General features: G+C 35.1%; 1 protein-coding gene across 2 annotated transcripts; it reads right to left on the reverse strand.

Annotated features, from left to right (window-relative positions):
• Positions 1–1851: 1851 nt before the first annotated feature.
• Positions 1852–17649, reverse strand: cfap52 (cilia and flagella associated protein 52). Of its 2 annotated transcripts, NM_001020639.1 has the most exon segments (14): positions 1852–2283; positions 2630–2741; positions 6286–6388; positions 6504–6655; positions 11289–11434; positions 12164–12312; positions 12452–12622; positions 12733–12833; positions 15704–15820; positions 15962–16061; positions 16372–16500; positions 16665–16801; positions 17222–17421; positions 17547–17643. In NM_001020639.1, coding segments are annotated over 14 exon segments (1854 nt in total). In that variant the 5' UTR covers positions 17608–17643; the 3' UTR covers positions 1852–2107.
• Between the last annotated feature and the right edge of the window lie 748 nt (positions 17650–18397).

Genomic DNA, 18397 nt, shown 5'->3' on the forward strand with positions numbered 1-18397 from the left:
AGAAAAAATATTATCAGACATACTGTGAAAATTTCCTTGCTCTGTTAAGCACCATTTGAAAAATATTTTAAAAAGTAAAAAAAATAATAATAAATTAAACAGGGGCTATCTATATAGTAAAATTGTCTAGAGAACAAACTACTGTCATCCAGTAATGGATGTACTAATTATACAGACATGTAATAAGCTTTTTAAAATAGCGCTTTAAACTGAATACCAGTAAAATAAATATTTGTGATAATAAAGACAAAATAAATTTGTTATTAGAAATTAGTTATTACGGCAGTTCATTCCGCTGTGGCGACCCTGATAAAAACTAAGTTGAAACAAAAATTGTCGAATGAATGAATGAAATGAGTTATTATAAATATTAGGTTTAATAATGTGTTGAAAAAAATCTTCTCTCTTTTTAACAAGACCTGGAAAGGATTTCAAAAATAACTAATATGTCACAGGAGGGCTAAAAACTTCTTCTTTTTTTTTTTTTTTTGGATTGGCTACAGGACTGTCATCCTGGGAAAGACAAAATAAATTAGGTATTAAAACTGTGATGTTTAATAAAGTAATTTAGAAATCTAAGTTTTCTTCATTAAATGGCTTTTGGGAAATATTTGAAAAAAAGAATTGAAATTTCACAGGTTGGCTAATGATTTTGGCTTCAACCCTATAGCTCTTTAACCATATTAAGCCAAATGCCATGAGTAAACTGTACTCCTAAACTTTTCACAGTCTGATTACAGTTCACAGTTTTTTCTTGAAAGAACAAAGTTTTAGAGTGTTTTAGGCCAAAAGCATTGTCATGAAAATCAATAAAATAACTTCACTACTTTTAAAAAACCAATGAATGGGTCAAAATTCACTACCCAGACATAGGATAAACATTCTGAGATTCATACACACTTATACCAAAATCGTTGACTATCTTTTCATAAAACATTAAGAGCTCAGAGAACTTTCTTTTAGGAGTGTGCATGATTAATTTTCATGTCTTGAATCAAATTCATGTAACTGTAGCTGCATAAATGCAAGAAAAAAATGTGACAACAATAAACAGCAATGTGGTACAGAATATTACAGATTTAATCTAAACATCCCCCCCTTATATGGTTTCAGTCTTATTAGACACCCTATACAGGTTTATCCTTTTGTTAGGGATCTTTATCATTGGACACCCTGCCTGCAAGGCAGATAAATACTGTTTATACGACTACTGAGAACAACTGTGCTTGGAATTGTGATCATCCACTGACTTTGTTACTTTGTTTCTTTATATCACCAACAAGGTCATGGAATTGCTTTTCTCCAATCTCTGCTGTCGGCAGTGAAGGAATGTGAGGCACGGCATAATATTGTACTGACTTGAAGATGCTGAAGATACTGACCTGCATCTTCTGTTACTAATTAAATCTCTATTTGCTCTAGGGAGCGATTACAAAACCACTTCTATTGCCAAAATGTGTTAGCGAGCAGTGCATCATCTCCCCTGTTTTATTTATTCCGACTGAATGGTTGAACATCCTTACTGTCTTACAGTTAGGGGTTAAGATATTCATTATTGAGACTGTTCCTCGGAGGTAAGAGAAAATTTGGGACAGACACATCCAGATGCTAAGTTCACGCAGTGCTGTGCTTCTCCAAACCTCCCCCGCCAGCTCTCTGGAGATTCTCAGGTGATATATTAGCTGACAGTGCAGTTCACAAAAAGTCCTCCGAAACTGGGGCTCTACGCTGCTTTATTTCAATAAAATGACTGGAATTGGATAGTTTAATTGTACCTTTAAATCTCCTAAGAATTCATAACCTAATTTATTATACAATTACTTGCAAGAAAAAAGAAACTGAAGGTACTCATTTGTCTTTTTAGTTATATGGATGAATAGTTTATTACATGGTTTCTCACAGATTATGGTGCCAAATGAATTTGTAATACTTAATAAGTGAAATAGTGAGACATAGGGCATGTGTTTGCTTTAATAAATAGCTCACAGCAATTTTAATATCAGTTTTGTTGGGCCGCTTGCTATAAAAAAATGTATTTTTAAAAGAAATATGTGCAATACAAATCTACTGTATGCCTAAATAGAATAAGATGGACTTCTTTACTGTTCTATGCGGTTTGTGGGTATCTCCACCTTAGAATTGCACCATCTGCACTGGTACTGACAATATATCTGCTGTTGGGACAGATTCTCACATTTGTGATGCTTCCGCTGTGCCCGATGCCAACATGGGTCACTTCACCATCAGAATAGAGCCAGAGCTTGAGTAGTTTGTCATCTCCACCTGAAAGTGAGGTTTGACATTTACCATGAAACTATAGAAAACAGCACGACTACACAGTAAAAACAGAGACGTTACTGTAGATTAGCACCTCATCAACTCATACTGTGAAACTCATTTAAAAATAACTGCTGGGATCAGATTGAATTCTGCAAGTGTTAATTTAGACCTGGTGAGCATACATTTATCCAACTGTTTTGCGAATGATGCTTTTTTTTGGTGCTGTTATAAATACTTCTGTTTATGCTGTCCATTGTGCCACCTGTTGTTTCTGTTACATCCACCATATGACAGAAGATTGACTTGGGGAAAATAACTCTGTATAGGAAAAGATAATGAAAGTACCCACCTGTCACAAAATATTTCCCATCTTCAGAAATATGCATGCCGTTTATAGATCCAGACAAGGAGCCCTCGAGTTCTCTGATTGCAGACCCATCATATACTTCCCAGTAGCCAATCTGTTCAATAAGTACAATTGCATTGCTAGATGTTACACATAAATACATAGTCCCCTGAATTATTAACCCCCCGGTTTATTTTTTTCCCCAATTTCTGTTTAACGGAGAGCAGATTTTTCATTACATTTCTAAACATAATATTTTTGATAACTCATTTCTAATAACTGATTTATTTTATCTTTGCCATGATGACAGTAAATAATATTTTACTAGATATTTTTCAAGACACTTCTATACAGCTTAAAGTGACATTTAAAGGCTTAACTAGGTTAACTAGGTTAACTAGGCAGGTAATTTGGCAAGCCATTGTATAACAGTGACTTGTTTTGATAGACTATTGAATAAAAATTGCTTAAAGGGGCTAAACATTTTTTACCGTAAAATAGTTTTTTTTAAAATAAAAATTGCTTTTATTTTAGCTAAAAAAAAACAAATAGAATTTTTCCAGAAGAAAAAATATTATAAGCCATAATGTGAAAATTGCATTGCTCTGTTAAACATTATTTGTGAAATATTTAAAAAAGAAAAAAATAATTCAAAGGGGCTAATAATTCTGATTTCAACTTTACATTCATGCATCCAGACAAAAAAAAAAAAAAAAAGAGTTCATTTAATTAAGGTTTTACACTTAATTAAGGTTTGACACTTGTTGCCACCATTGATTAAAAAGTAATCTTGCTTTTTATATCAAAAATTAGATTTTGAACTTTTAACTTTCTCTTTCCAGTGAGTTTATGTCTTGCCGTTTGGAACCATAAACTTTTGTACTTTTAAACTTTATTTACTCAGAACTGTAACATAGTATAGCATAACATAATTTTGTCAGTACAAATTCACAATTCTATGAAAAAGTGTGATCTAAACTCAGATTTGGGAGAAATAAAGTCAAAATTTTGAGAAACCATAAACTTGAAAAATAAATCAAGCTGAAATCAGGGCGACACGGTGGCACAGTGCTTAGCACTGTAGCCTCACAGCATGAAGGTCGCTGGTTCGAGTCATGGCTGAGTCAGTTGGTGTTTTTGTATGGAGTTTGCATGTTCTCTCCATGTTGGCGTGGATTTTCCTCTAGGTGCTTCGGTTTCCCTCACAGTCCAAATACATGGGCTATAGGTGAACTGAATAAATTAACTGTCCCAAGCAGTGGTGGATCTATGGGGGCCAATGCCCTTGTGTCAATAAGCTTGGCCCCTCTAAATTTAGACACGTATTTTTGTGTGACAAAAACGTCACAATGAAGCAGTCGGTGGCAGACTGTGGAAATATAACTGAGGCCTCTCTCGCGCACTCTCGGTGTCGCATGCACTTTTTTCACTGACTTTTGTCAGTGAAGGTGCTGCGTGCATCAGTTTTCTACATTTGTCAGAAGTTAAGCCCCAAATTGACACAGGTAATAAAAAATTTTTTTTAGTCATGTTCATGATGTAAAATCTAAATGTCCACTGTTGCTTCATTCATTCATTTATTTGTTTTCTTTTCGGCCTAGTGCCTTTATTAATCTGGGGTCGCCACAGCGGAAAAAACCTCCAACTGTTGATTATATTCATGTAAAAGTAATATTCAATTCATTTAGTTTTGCCTTCATTCATTTTTGTTTTCAGTAGTGACAGAGCACAAGTCTTTAAACACATTTTTTACAACACGTTTTTAAACATAATAGTTTAACTATTTTTAATAACAACTTTTTTGTCTTTCCCATGGTGACAGTCAGTGTATAATATTTATCAGTTATTTTACACAATAGTTGTAATCAGTTTAAAGTATAATTTAAAGACTTAAGTAGGTTATGTTATAGGAAAGTTAGAATAATTAGTCAAGTCATTGTATGACTGGTTTGTTTCGTAGACAATCAAAACATGTACATATTTCTTCTGTGGCTAATAATTTGACCTTAAAATCGCTTTAAATTCAAGACAAACTAAACAAAAAATAAGACTTATTATGACTCCAGATTTTTTTTTTTTTTTTTTTTTTTTTAGGAAATACTGTGAAATATATTAGCCCTTCCTTGGTTTGTTAAAGATCACTTGAGAAACATTTTCAACTAATGGGAGGGCAAACAAATAATTGACTTCAACTGTATCTGTTAAAGTTTTCAGGTGCAAAAATGTGCCTTGATGTACTTGAATGTTAAAAGTGTGTTTTTCTACAGTTCAAAGTTACTTGTCAAATAAATTAACATGGAAGATTATTTTGAGTCTGTTATTTAACTGTTTAAATTAAGTTAAGACTGCAGAGCGATGCATGGAAAAAAGACTGAATAATTGTTGAAGTGGATTGTGATGTATCTTAACGTGTGCCTCCTAAAAATACAAGTGGCCTCTGCTCGTCCCCTCCAGTTACTCTGGTCTAGAACCGCCATAGGTCTGTAGTGTATGTGTGTGGGTTGTGCATTGTGGGGTTATGTGTGGGTGTGGAAGGGCATTTACTGTCTAAAACATAAGCTGGAATAATTCATTCTGCTTTGGCGACCTTAAATTAATATACATGCAAAAAGGTGGTGCAGTGGGTAGCACAATTGTCTCACAGCAAGAAGGTCGCTGGTTCGAACCCCGGCTGGATCAGTTGGCATTTCTGTGTGAAGTTTGTATGTTGGCATGGGTTTCCTCTGGGTGCTCTGGTTTCCCCCACAGTCAAAAGACATGCGGTATAGGTGAATTGAATAAGCTAAATTCGGCATTGTGTATGTGAGGGTATGCAAGAGTGTATGGGTGTTTCCCAGTGTTGGGTTGCGGCTGGAAGGGCATCCGCTGCGTAAAACACATGCTGTATAAGTTGGCAATTCACCCGTAATTAATAAAGGAACTGATAGCACTTCTATCAAGTTTTAAAAGGTGTGAATGCTATCGAACCTGCAGACAGAGGTCTTGTACGCCTCACCGAAATGGCTATGTCCCAGCAGGCTTTCTGCCAGCACTGTGTATCCGGCATGACCCCAGCATTGTGTCCTTTCAAGTACTGTACCTACTGTGCTGTATTTGGCTGCTTTTCCTGGACAACAATAGACTTGCATTTGTGTTTGTTTGGCTACAGTCTTGACTGTAATATTATTAATTACTATAATTAGATGGCTAAAACAAAAACAAACATCCATGTTATTTGTACATGCGCAGAAAGTGCTTTTTAGACGTTCCTTTAGTGTCATTTTTGCTGTATTATACTGCTAGCAAAAGATAGATTATAATATCAGTACTATACTCTGAAACAATTGCTCTTTTAAAGATTAAATATGAATGACAGCACTGATAATGTGATTCTTCCTTTGCTTCGACGTGATGGACGTATGGCCGACCATACGAATTCTAATAATCCATGGTCTTTAAATGGACAGTGATGCTGTGCCTAGCAGATGGACTATTTGGCACAGAGCAGAATGAGCGGATAATACAACATCCACAGGAAACTGAGAGAGCTTTCTGTCAGCATGTTGTTGTGCACACAGTATCTGTTTTTTTCTTTCTGTCTATTCTCTCACCTATCAGTCTCTCACTTTCTGGCCACATTTCTCTCAAACACATGCCAGTAGATCAGTCTAGTCTTGTACCTTTCTGTCAGTGCCACTGGTGATGATCTGGTATTCCTCAGGGTGATAACACACAACACTGAACAGGGTGTTGGACAAGACCATTTGATTCCTCACAAACCTCCTGGTTGGGAAATGAGAACAAGGTAGACAGATGTTATTGAAAGTTTAATCAAAGCAAAACAGCAGTGTTAGTTTTCATGTCTTGAGGGGTAAGAGCTTATCCTTGTCAAACTTACACCAAGTCCCAGATGATGCAGGCTCCATCAGAGCTGGCCGTCACACACTCCTTGTCATTGCTCTTGATCTTAATGCAGTTCACTGTGGCTTTGTGTTCTTTCATAGTCTCAATGAGTCGATATGAGTCTTGGAATATCTCCCAAACTCTCACCTTTATTACAGAGAGATGTCAAAGCTATACATTAATTCTGCATTTCAAGAGTTCACACTTAGCTGATGTTGATTATAAAGCTTGTTTGGCACGCTGTCCTGGGAGAGAGCCCTGAGCTCATAAGATCCTCGAGCCCGGGGCTCCCTCCCGTTTGCAAGGCGAGAGGGGAGTTTGAGCTCAGGTAGATCTCGAGAACTCCTCTGCTGTAGCAGCTAATGAACAGATAGGGATTGCTCTTGTGAGATAACTACTCACAAGGAGCATTTCTATGGTGCTGATTTGGATTAGTCAATTAACTTAAGTTGCATGTTTGTGGACGGTGGAGGAAACCGGGGAACCTGGGGGAAACCAACGTGAGGACGGAGAGAACATGTAAACTCCGCACAGAAACGTTGCCTGGCATGGTAAGGACTAGAACCAGTGACATTCTTGTTTTGAAGCAACAGTGCTTATCGCTGGGCCACCATGCCACCCATCTAGGAAAGGAGGAGGAGTAGTGGTGGAAGGGGGATTCTTCAAAACGAAGATGGCTGTTATATGGAACTTAGGGTATTTATAGTGGCTTAGGAATCGTCTGATTGGTGAATCATAATTTGAATAATGCGGAACTGGCTGCAAGTAACCATAAGCACTTGATCCTCTCGAAGTTAGTTTATAAATAAACTTCACTTACTGTAAGTATGTTTTGGAAAATAATAAAAACGTATTAAATCTTATAATATCTTTATTAACTCTGTAAGACCCACTGTTGTAAAATTACGTTTGCTTTAGCTGTACGTAAATGAGTCTGAACACAATTCTCTTTTACGTTGCGTCTCCACTGCCATGTTGCAAGCACAGCATAGCAAGCATTTTCAGTTCATTCTCATGAAAGTTGAGCCAAATACACAAGAAGTGTCACTCCTTTAAATTTTAATGGGGGAGAGGGTAACAGCCAATATGGTGAATGAAACCCTCCCTACTAGAAAAGGAGCCAATCATTTATCGTAATAGACTCTAGGGGGAGGAGCTCGGACCAGACATGTTTTTTTTTAATGACAGATTTTTGGGGTCAACAAACACACTGGATTCTCAGCTTCACATACATAGGAAATTTGTACACACAAAGCTTGAAATCTGCACTTTTAAATGAACCCACCACATTAGAAAACAAAAGTTTTTTGGTTTTGTAATCTTTATGAAATGAATGCAAGGTACAGTCTGTCCTGTCAAACGCACATCACATGACAGCAACTACTCAAACGTCCACAACCTTGTAAACAAAGAGTTGCTTTCATTTCTAAAGGAGATTCCCCATCAAGACCAAGTGGTGAGTTACTTTAGAAGACCAGCGAGATCTGACGAAGCATTATTCGGAGGATGAAAATGGTAGATTTTGGTAGATTCGAACGTTTAAAAAACCAAACGTTTGAGACGATTGTTATTTAATTTTTTTACATTATTTTTAAGGGGTTTTCGCCTTTTATTGACAGGACAGTAGAGATTTACAGACTGTGTGGGGAGCAGAGATAGGGGAATGATCAGCAAAGGAACTCGTGTCAAGAAACAAACTCAGGTTGCTGCGAGCACCTCGATGCCAGGTGTCGGGCACTAAACACAAGGCTACTGGTGCCGATTTGTTATTACATTTTATTGGTGATTCCAAATATGTAATGTGATCTCAAGTTTGGCAAACAGTTTTGGAGAATTTGATGCATCCCCATTCAGACATAATGCCAAAGCATACTGTCTAAGAAAAAAATTGAGTGAAATTACTGGCCTCAAAGGGACTTTGGTTTGAGTTTAAATGCAGTGCATTATGGGATTGAAAGCGGCCCAAAGAAATCACTGAGAGCAGCTGAGTGTCAGAACGGTTTGGCATTTTTTTACTTATTCAAATGTAAAGCCAAAATCAGTTGGCAACCAATTGTGGAAAAAAGCCAAGGCAAGATGTTGACATATGTTTACAAAGGTTTGCTGAACAGGATTACTGTGTTGAAATCACTTACATATAGGCTACTATGAAAATGTATTCCTTCACACTTTCAGTTTACACAAACATCTTAAACCACAACAGCAAGCATTTTTTTTTTAAGATGTCTAATTGATGTCTAATAAATGTCTAAACACAGTAGTCTTGGCTAAAACAAGAATTACTGTCAGTGAAAATCTAATAGACGTCTAAGAATGGGCCAAAACTAGACTAGTCATCAAATAAACAAAAATGAATGACTACACATATAAAGTCTGTCTAATCTGTCTATTTGATGACTAGTCTAGTTTTGTGCTATTCTGATATGTCTATAAGATTTTCACTGATAGCCAAAGCTTAGCCTTGTTTTTGCCAAGCTGTCTACGTTTAGATGTCTATTAGACGTCTATTAAACATGAAATTGTTTGCAGGGATATAAGTCTGCATCAAACATTTCTTGCATGTGTGATTAATTATATCTTTCACCTGGTTAAAACTGTGTGCTCAGATCCTATTGTTCAATCTTGCAATGCTATTAGATGCTAGAATTTGTAGGCATAATAACTATGAACTCACACAACTTGACAACGTTCCTTGAAGCATGGCATCTTGTTTTATTACAAAAAATAAATCAAGAGTTAAGAAAACGCCTAAAATATATTTTTTCTTTGATTAGTGATATATCTAGAAAGCGCAGATATTTGAGTACTGTTGAATGAATATTGAGCTTGTTGTGTCAATGTTGTTATTTTAAAATATTGGGGCAAGGGGTAGCAAGATTTACCAATGCACTTGTACATTGCAGGCAGAAATTTTTCATCTACTTCTAATCTCATCAAAGTGGAACAAATAACTACTTAAAAATGCTGTTTAACCATTCACAGAATCCTTTTTTTATACAATATTGAGTTTTACACAAAAATGTATGATTGCAAATTCATAAGTATAATTGTGAAACATTATTTCTTTGATAAATGGAAACTAAATCATATTTTAATCTAATGGTCTCTGTTCACTTGTAAAATAAACCGAGTTGGTCCTGTTTTTCAACTTTGCTTGTTTGCCCAAATATCTGTCTGCAGCATTGAGAAACAGGTGATAATGGTTAGTAATGTTGAACCATTGACACTATTAGCTTATAATTAGAGAACACAACAATCTAATCGGACAGTATTGTGTGAATTGTGGAATGTGTGGTCTTTAAAACATGTCAGTATGATTGGGACTGAATCATAGAATAAATTGATATCAGAAATAATGACTGTATTTTCTTTTTACTTTTTTTGTGTATGTGTTTTTGCCTCACTGCAAAAATGCTTTACTTACTTAAATTTCTTGTCTTGTTTCTAGTCCAAATGTCTACAAATTCTTAAATCAAGAACCATTCTCTAGACAAGCAAAAGATATTGTCTTGTTTTAAGAAATAATATGCCAAAATGAAGTGAGTTTTTCCTTAAATCATGTAAAATAATCTGCCAATGGGGTAAGCAAAATAATCTTGTTTTTCGATTTGTGATAAGAATATTTTGCTTACCCCATTGGCAGATTATTTAGCTTGATTTAACGAAAATTACTTTATTTTGGCATATTATTTCTTAAAACAAGACAATATGCATTGCTTGTCTAGAAAATACTTCTTGATTTAAGAACTTTTAGATATTTGGACTAGAAACAAGATAAAAAATCTAAGAAAAGCATTTTTTGATGTGTATTAGGAAAGGATGGTATGTCTACTGCAAGCAAAGAGAGAGAAGGAGGGTGGGATTGGGAAAGGTCCTCAACTCTGGAAGCCTGAAATGCAATGGTGCTCAGTGACTGTCTTTGACGTTGGTTAAAATATCATGTTTTCATAGGGTTAATTTAAAATAGGCAGCCTAAACAAATCATAATTTTACCTGGTGCAGGTCTATGAGAAAAACAATAAGACTATTTATATAAAATGTCACAATGAAAAGGCCTACATGAATATGCTACAAATCTGTCTGACACACTCCCCATTTAATGAGTCAAGGAAAAAAAAAAGCTGTTTTACTTTATATGTTTGTTGTTATCGTAATATACAAACAAATCATACAAAATAACTTGACATTGCCTGATCACAAACAAAAAAAAAAGCTAAAAACTTTTAGCAAAATTTAGCAAACCTCTAGCATTCCTAACTTCAGACTGATGTCGTTTTCACACCAGTAAAATTCAGTAGTGAAAGAAAACTATTCAAAAGCACTCTGTGTCTTGTCAACATCACCCTGCAACAAAGAAGCATTTAATTCCCCACATTAACTAGATGGAAACCTTAAACTAGAGCTTTTTATGCAATCATAGCAATGGGCATTTACTTTCAAGTCATCATTGTGGAGTGCCCAAAAAATAAAGTTGTTGATGTTTTGGAAAGTAAAAACCACACAAACTTCAGGAGTTAACCTCAGACAACATAATAATTTATTTAAAAATTCACTACCCCTTTAAATGTTTATGTAAAATGTAAATATTGTTCAATATCGAATGGTAAACTACAGATTTGACAATTTAACTCAAAATGTGCATGAAGTTGTTGTTTTTTTTCCTGAAATGGCAAAGCTGAATTTTCTAATTTTTACCTCTTTGCCTTCAAATACAAATTTAGGCACAGATCAGTATTTTATAACTGTTTATTTGTTATTATATTTAAGTGAAATAATGTACCTGTCCTTCTCCTCCTCCACTGACGATCCTCTTGCAGTCATTGGTCGCAGCTATAGTAGTTACAGCCATACTGTGGGCATTATGAATAATTAGCTTTAGCTTCCCACTCTCTGGGGTAAACACACGAATCTTCCCATCATTCCAAGCTGACAAAAAGGAAGCAAATAAAGAAAAAGGCCAATGAAACGATCAACAAACATGCATGTGCATTTTTTAATATTAAATATATATTATCTTAATGACTCTATGCCTATTCATTTTAATGATATATTTTTGTGCATTCGTTCTCAACTTTCTGACAACCTTTTGAAGTCCCCGTATTGGCTATAACCATATTCAAAGGCAACATAAACTGACCAGTTCTTTGCTGTTTAGCTGATACAGATTTTTAAAAACATAAACTAAAATATTTTAGAGCTTTGCCTGAATAGAAAAATATACTGTATATTAATTTATTACATTAAAATGGCAATTGGTGTCAGAACTGTTAATTTACATTTCTGAGTTTAGATATCACACTTTCAAAAATCAGGTTACTTTTAATATTTAAATGTTCTGAGAAAATAAATATACAAATAATTTTTTCATTATTTGGTAATTTGTTTTGTTTCATTTATTTGTTTTTAATGGCAGTTAATGCATGTTTTAGGATCTGAATAATCTAATTATTTCAAAATAGATAATAACAAAGTAGTCTAAAAAATGTAAACAAAATAAATAAATAATTATACAGTATTTAAAATCAATAATTTATTTATGCTAAAAGTTTGAATACTTCAATGCCAATTAGTGTCATGTTGTGTTTGTGTCTATAGTTAATGTACCTATAACACTTCAAAGTAAAATACATTAGGATCATCCTGTTTAAAACTGACCACTAAAGATGCTCCTTCCATCTCGCATGAAGCCAAGAGCATGGCATGTTATGTTAGGCACCGTAATACGCAGAAGCTCCTTGGACGACTCAGAATGCCACACTCGTATATCGTTGTGTGAACAGGTGGCAAAGAGCTCTGATGTCCCACTGTTGAGAATAACATAGCATTAGGAGATTTGCACAACTGTGAGCATGGACGGTCAGTGCAATCTGTGGTTTGTGGCTTATGTCTCCCTCTAGTGGCTAAAGGAAGACGCTCATTAAGCACTGAAGTTGCATTACTTACAAAGGAAAGGCCACATCCTTTACTGCACTGTTGTGGTTTGTAGCAGTGAGCTCTGGTTTGAAGTCAGTGTAGCTTAAACTGTACATCTGTGCTGCTTCTGTGCCAACATAGAACTGGTGTCCGTCTCCACGCAAGGTCACTGATGTCACCCCTCCTTCCAACTGAACACTCCTGTCACAAATAATTAGTTAACCATAAATAGTGGGTAACAAGAAATAGAAAAGTGAAAGGAAAACAAAGAGAAACACATTTTAAAAAAGGAAACGAGGTTTGTTACATACTTAATGGTTTTGAAATTGGCTCCTGAGCACAAAGTCAACATCCCGTCTCCTGATCCAACTAAAATGTCACCAGTCTTCAAGACTTTAAGAGTGTTGACTCCCTGCAATAAGAAAAAAGTAAACTGTGAAATTACATTTTACCTAAAAACCTTAAAATAAACATTTCTTTGCATTTCTTTCTTTGCATTAAATGCTCCAGATCTTTTTTTGTATATTGTTTGCATATGTGATAAATAAGGCAACTTCAAGCTAAAATATTAGTTGACTATATATATATTTATTTTTTTATTTTTTTTATTTTTTTAAAGTACAAAAGTACTTTTCTTTTTTGTTTTAAAACTAAATAGTACTGATGGAATAATGTTTTTTGTCATATGCTGATAACTTTAGAAGATCATTTATAAAAAGTGTAATTCATAAGAAAAAAATTACAAAATATACCGTCTAGTTGTCATAATTTTGCAAGGCGCTCTGTCACCCAATCAAAACGTTTCCTGTTACCAGCCTTTAAATAAGCTACACCTGCACCTAATCAGCTCTTCAGTTAAGAACGCTAGTTAAAAGAACACTTCTTGGAGCACATTTGGTCTCTCCTTTTTGTTTGGTGTTGCTATTACAAGTTGAACTACTTACCTGTGCTGCGCTCTTAGCTGTATTCACAAAGGTGTGCTAAAATCAAATCAATTTTTTTTGACCAGTTAAAAAAAGCTGATGTTTATTTCATTTTATTTTTTTTAATCTACAACGAAATGGCATCATTTGTAATTATCTCCCATGTTGGGACTCAACATCAAAGTATGTAGTCATCAATCATAATTTCAGTCAGTTAAAACATCACCATGATCAAACAAGTTTATTTAAATTAAGTTGTATGAAGCATAATTGCTGCAGCTTAATTAGTTGTCAGTTTGGTTCCGAAAGTATACTGCTGCTGTGTCAGTCACAGCAGGCTGTCATGCACTGTTTGGCTGCATCCAAAATGGACTACTATTCAGTAGGTACTACATTTGAATTTAATACACAACTTATGTTAAGAATGAAAGGAGCTCAGAAGTTATTACATCTGACATTTGTCATGATCACCTGTCAGTTGCGGTGCTTCACTTTCATTAATGAATTATCTCGCAGTGCATTATGGTATAGGGTAGAGTCCATCGAATGCACACTTCAGAAATTAGCTGGAAACAGTATGTCATCCGGGTACTTCACGCATACTGTTTTTCGAATTCTATGAACAGAACTATTCTGCTCACATACTTATGTTCCACAAGCTCAGCATGCAATACACTCGCCTCAAGCTACGGTCACACTAGAGTTTGTGTGTGCAAAATTCTGTCGTACGGCGCTGCGAAAAGGGTGAGATTAAACAAGCTTATTAGACATTTAAAAAAGTGAGCGATTGTTCCATGTTTTAAATTTCTGTCCAGAGAGGTCATATTTTGATCCTCGATTGGTCTCACGCAGTCAAGTGATGGGATTTTGCAGGTCAGAGTTCACCAAGCTTGAACTTTGCACTGCAGCAACCTGCAAAGTTTAACGCATGACCCTGCGTTTCTGGTCTGACGCATTTGTGTGCGTATGAATGGAAGTCTATGGGAGGAAAAGCCCAGTGTGACTGCAGCTTCACTCATCTTTAAGCAATGGACACTCTACACCCAATAACAACACCCTCTTAAAAATATTGCTTCTGTTTGACCAACATGGCAAGACATGGTGATGTTTCATCCAGGAATGGACTGTCATGGCTTAAAGCCATAGCTAAAACACTGTAAATGGTTGTTTTCAGAATTTTTTGCACAGAATAACCTACTGGACTAGTTTCAGTCACCGAAGCCCTGTGGAAAGCAGGTTCCAAATGATCAATTCTGCTTTCAATGGACCTATATGTTTGCATTTGATACTGTGAATCATCAGTTTTTCTTATGCACCCTTTCCTCAATGGGCATCACTACCCCATTCTGAGTCTTGCCTGTAGAGGTGAGCTGTCCAAAGCATATCAGCTCACAGGAGTACATCAGAGATCTGTTCTTGGTCCTTTTCTATGTTCAATCTACATCATTATCCAATCACAAGGTTTCTCTTATCATTCGTCTTGTACTGCGTGAGAATATTTAGCTGGGATAATCTAATCTTATCCACTTAATTCAGCAAAGAAATCTGGGGTTATCTGGGTTGACTGGTTGTCCTTCAAAGAACACATTACAAACAGCATGATCTCAAAGGTCTGCACTTTACAACATCAGAAACATCACAACCTTCCATGCTGCACAGCATCTAGCCCAGGTGTGGGCAAACTTGATCCTGGAGGGCCAGTGCCCTGCATAGTTTAGCTCCAACCCTATTCAAACAGACCTCCATATAGAGTTCAAGTGATCTTGAAGACATTGATTGGTTTTGTTCAGGTAAAACTCTGCAGGGACACCGGCCCTCGAGGATCAAGTTTGCCCATCCCTGATCTAGCCCAATCTCTTGTACTTTCTAGGCTGGTCTACTTGCACAATTAATCATCTACAGTCACTTTGGCCAAAAGCTTTTAAGTGTTCTAAATGTAAATGTTCTAATTGTAGATCAGAACTGCTGAACTCTTGTTCATCCCAGTCCTCAGATACTATGGAATGCCAGAATAAATTGTATCCAACAGGTATGGAAAGCCTTTCTCATAGTTACCATTCATAACAAATATTCAATCCTTGAATCCTCCGTTCCTGGGTGATGGGACTGCATTGCCAAATACATCTTAAACTCATGTGGTGGTCAACTAAAACCAAAAGAATTATTATGGTTTCCTAGAGAAAACATCTCAAGTCCAGAACTCCTCATCGAATTACATGCAACTTTACCAGTAGCCCATACAGTACCATACATAAATGCAAGAGTACAGTAAAATATTATAATATTTTGCCGAAAATTCTTTTTAGATTAATAAAGTAAAAAATATTTTGTCCACCACTGGTGAAAAAATAAAAATCACCTTGCTGAATTTTTGTTTAACGGGGCCACAGCTGTTGAGCAACCTTGTCTTCAGGTTCACTTTCAGAATATCTCCACTTGTAGTTCCACAGTAGAAATAATTATCATCATTTGGAATCTGCAAAGAAAAAACCCCTCATTTAATGATAAAATCTTATATACTCGTTTTAGCCATTAAATCTTCCTCACATGCATCTATGGTATGGTATGAAGTGAGAGACCCACAACACGACCAAATTTAGTAATGGTTTTCATTCACCTCAAGACATTTGACAATTCTCTTGAGCTGTCCTGTCTGACATTCTGTGGGCCGGATCTTTCTGTTAAGCAAATCTAGTTCCCACACACGCAGAGTTCCACTTGAAAGAAATGTCATAAAATTATGTAGAATTAATGTTTGCAGAAGGTAAAAAGCTAATCATTTAACATAAACTACATGTATAGTATACATTAACCAACTGATTTCTGAATCTAGAATTTAGAAGTCTTAACTAATATTGTTTGAGCACTAAATCCACATATTTTAAATAATTACAATGGCAGTGAAAACAAAGTTGGTGGCCTAAAGACTCAGCTTTGACATAATCACACAAATGAAATATACTTACATTTTTCTTTAAAATGTCTATATTTATATGTATACATGGTAAATAAATATGCTCAACTTACTTTCCAGCAGATACAAAGATTTCATCACTCAAGTTGGTGTACTCTAAGGCGAGGCAGTGACCAGCGCTCTGTGCTGAAGCAGGACTGCCACATATAGCCTCCTTACTTTCGATGTTCCACACTACTATACTAAAACAATAATGCACATTAACAGGCTAAACATGACTTGACATAGTAGAAATAAAATAAAAAATGTAGAAATCATACATATAGTGATAATTCACATAAGTAGAAAGAATATCTGAAAAATATCTGAAATATAAATTCAAGATCAGTAGTAGTGTCAGTTTTACCTGGCATCATCCTGTCCACCCAGTGATACCAAATATTTATCATTTGGGGAGAAGCTGAGATCTTCAACTTTAGCTTTATGAAGCAAAAGACGAGCATAAATCTCCTTCTTCTCATAGTCCCAGATAATAACATCAGCCTAAAGTGAGAAATACATAACATATTTTACTTCAATAAAGTTATAAGAATAAGAATAAACGAGATCACAAAAATGAAATAAAAATGAAAGTTGCCATCATTTCCTTAAGTGGTTCCAATCTTTGTGGGTTTCTTCTGTTGAACATTTTGTAGAATGTTAGAAAAACTGGCAGGCATTCAATTCAACATAAGGGAAACGAGCATGGGGGTCTATAAAAATACTTTAAATTATTTTCTTGTCTGTTCAATAGACAAAGGAAACAAACATTTTTTAGAACAAGTGGAGAGTGATGGCACTTTTATTTTTGTATATGACGTTTTTAAGAAAGCACTTTTTGGGTGCACTTTCTTCCAGTAAAACTAAGCATAATACCATTGATGTCATTACCATTTAGACTAAAATATTTTTGCAAATGCTTACCTTAAAGCCCATGAAAGTAACCTGTCCAGATGCAATATAGCGTCCACTTTTAGACACAGAAATGCAAGAGACATTGTTTGTGTGGCCATGGAGGAAAGTTTGTTTTCCACTTCTCAGACTCTTAATAATTACAGTGCAGCCAAGAGGATAAATGAGATGTTCTTTGTCTGGATGTACTTTAAGTCCAGAAAACACGTGTCCTGTATAAATAAATGCAGATGCCTCGGTAAAGCATAACGTTAACGTTACTTGTATAACCAACAGACGGTGAGTAGAAGTATAGTTCAAATTTGCAAATAATTAATAGCTTTTACAATTCACCTACCATTAAAACCTATCACAGCCTCTAATGCTAGTTGAGGGACTTCTTGTGTGTCTTCTGCCATCGTGATACTTTCAGCTTCAGACTATGAATCGAAAACAATTCTGGCTTTGCGAGCCAAACAAATGTATCTAGGCAGCAGTCGCACGCTGTGTTTATGCTCGTTGCTTAGCTGCAGAGCAGGCGGTTCATTTCACTGAATCGATTCATTTGAACAGGTTTATTTTGTTTAGAGCATATTGGTTCAGACGTCATGCAAGGCTGCATTTTTAATAAGTAAGCAAATTATTTTTTTTTGATTCCGCTTAAAATCATTGGTTGTAGAAATGCTGTACACACGCTTTGTGTATTTATTTTTTTTGTTTGTTTGTTGTTTTTTGTTTCTTACCATTGTTATATTAGCTTTTTTATGTTTCATCTTTTATATTGTGTGTGTTTGTTCTTGATGGTTTATGCAATAAAATAATAATAATAATAAATAATAATAATAAAAAAAATGTATGATAAAGATAATGATAATGTTATATAAATCATATTGTTATGCAATGTTTTATTTTATTTTATTATTAAAATTAAGTATGGTCTTACTGGAAATAAAAGCAAAAAGTATGATTATTGTGACAAACCATGGTAAAATGTGTTTAATCATGATTGTAGATATTATTTAAACATTGATTATTATTTCTTACTAGAATTGAATAATCCTTTTTTTAATCAATGCTGGCTAAGAATCTATAGAGCTAAGAAAGAAAGCTCTCTTATGATCCTTTCTGATTTGCATGGATGAATTATTATTATTATTATTAGTAGTAGTAGTAGTAGTAGTAGTAGTAGTAGTATAACCTTCATTTTAC

The sequence above is a fragment of the Danio rerio genome, chromosome 6 (assembly GCF_049306965.1).
Source record: "Danio rerio strain Tuebingen ecotype United States chromosome 6, GRCz12tu, whole genome shotgun sequence".
Lineage (NCBI taxonomy): Eukaryota > Metazoa > Chordata > Actinopteri > Cypriniformes > Danionidae > Danio > Danio rerio.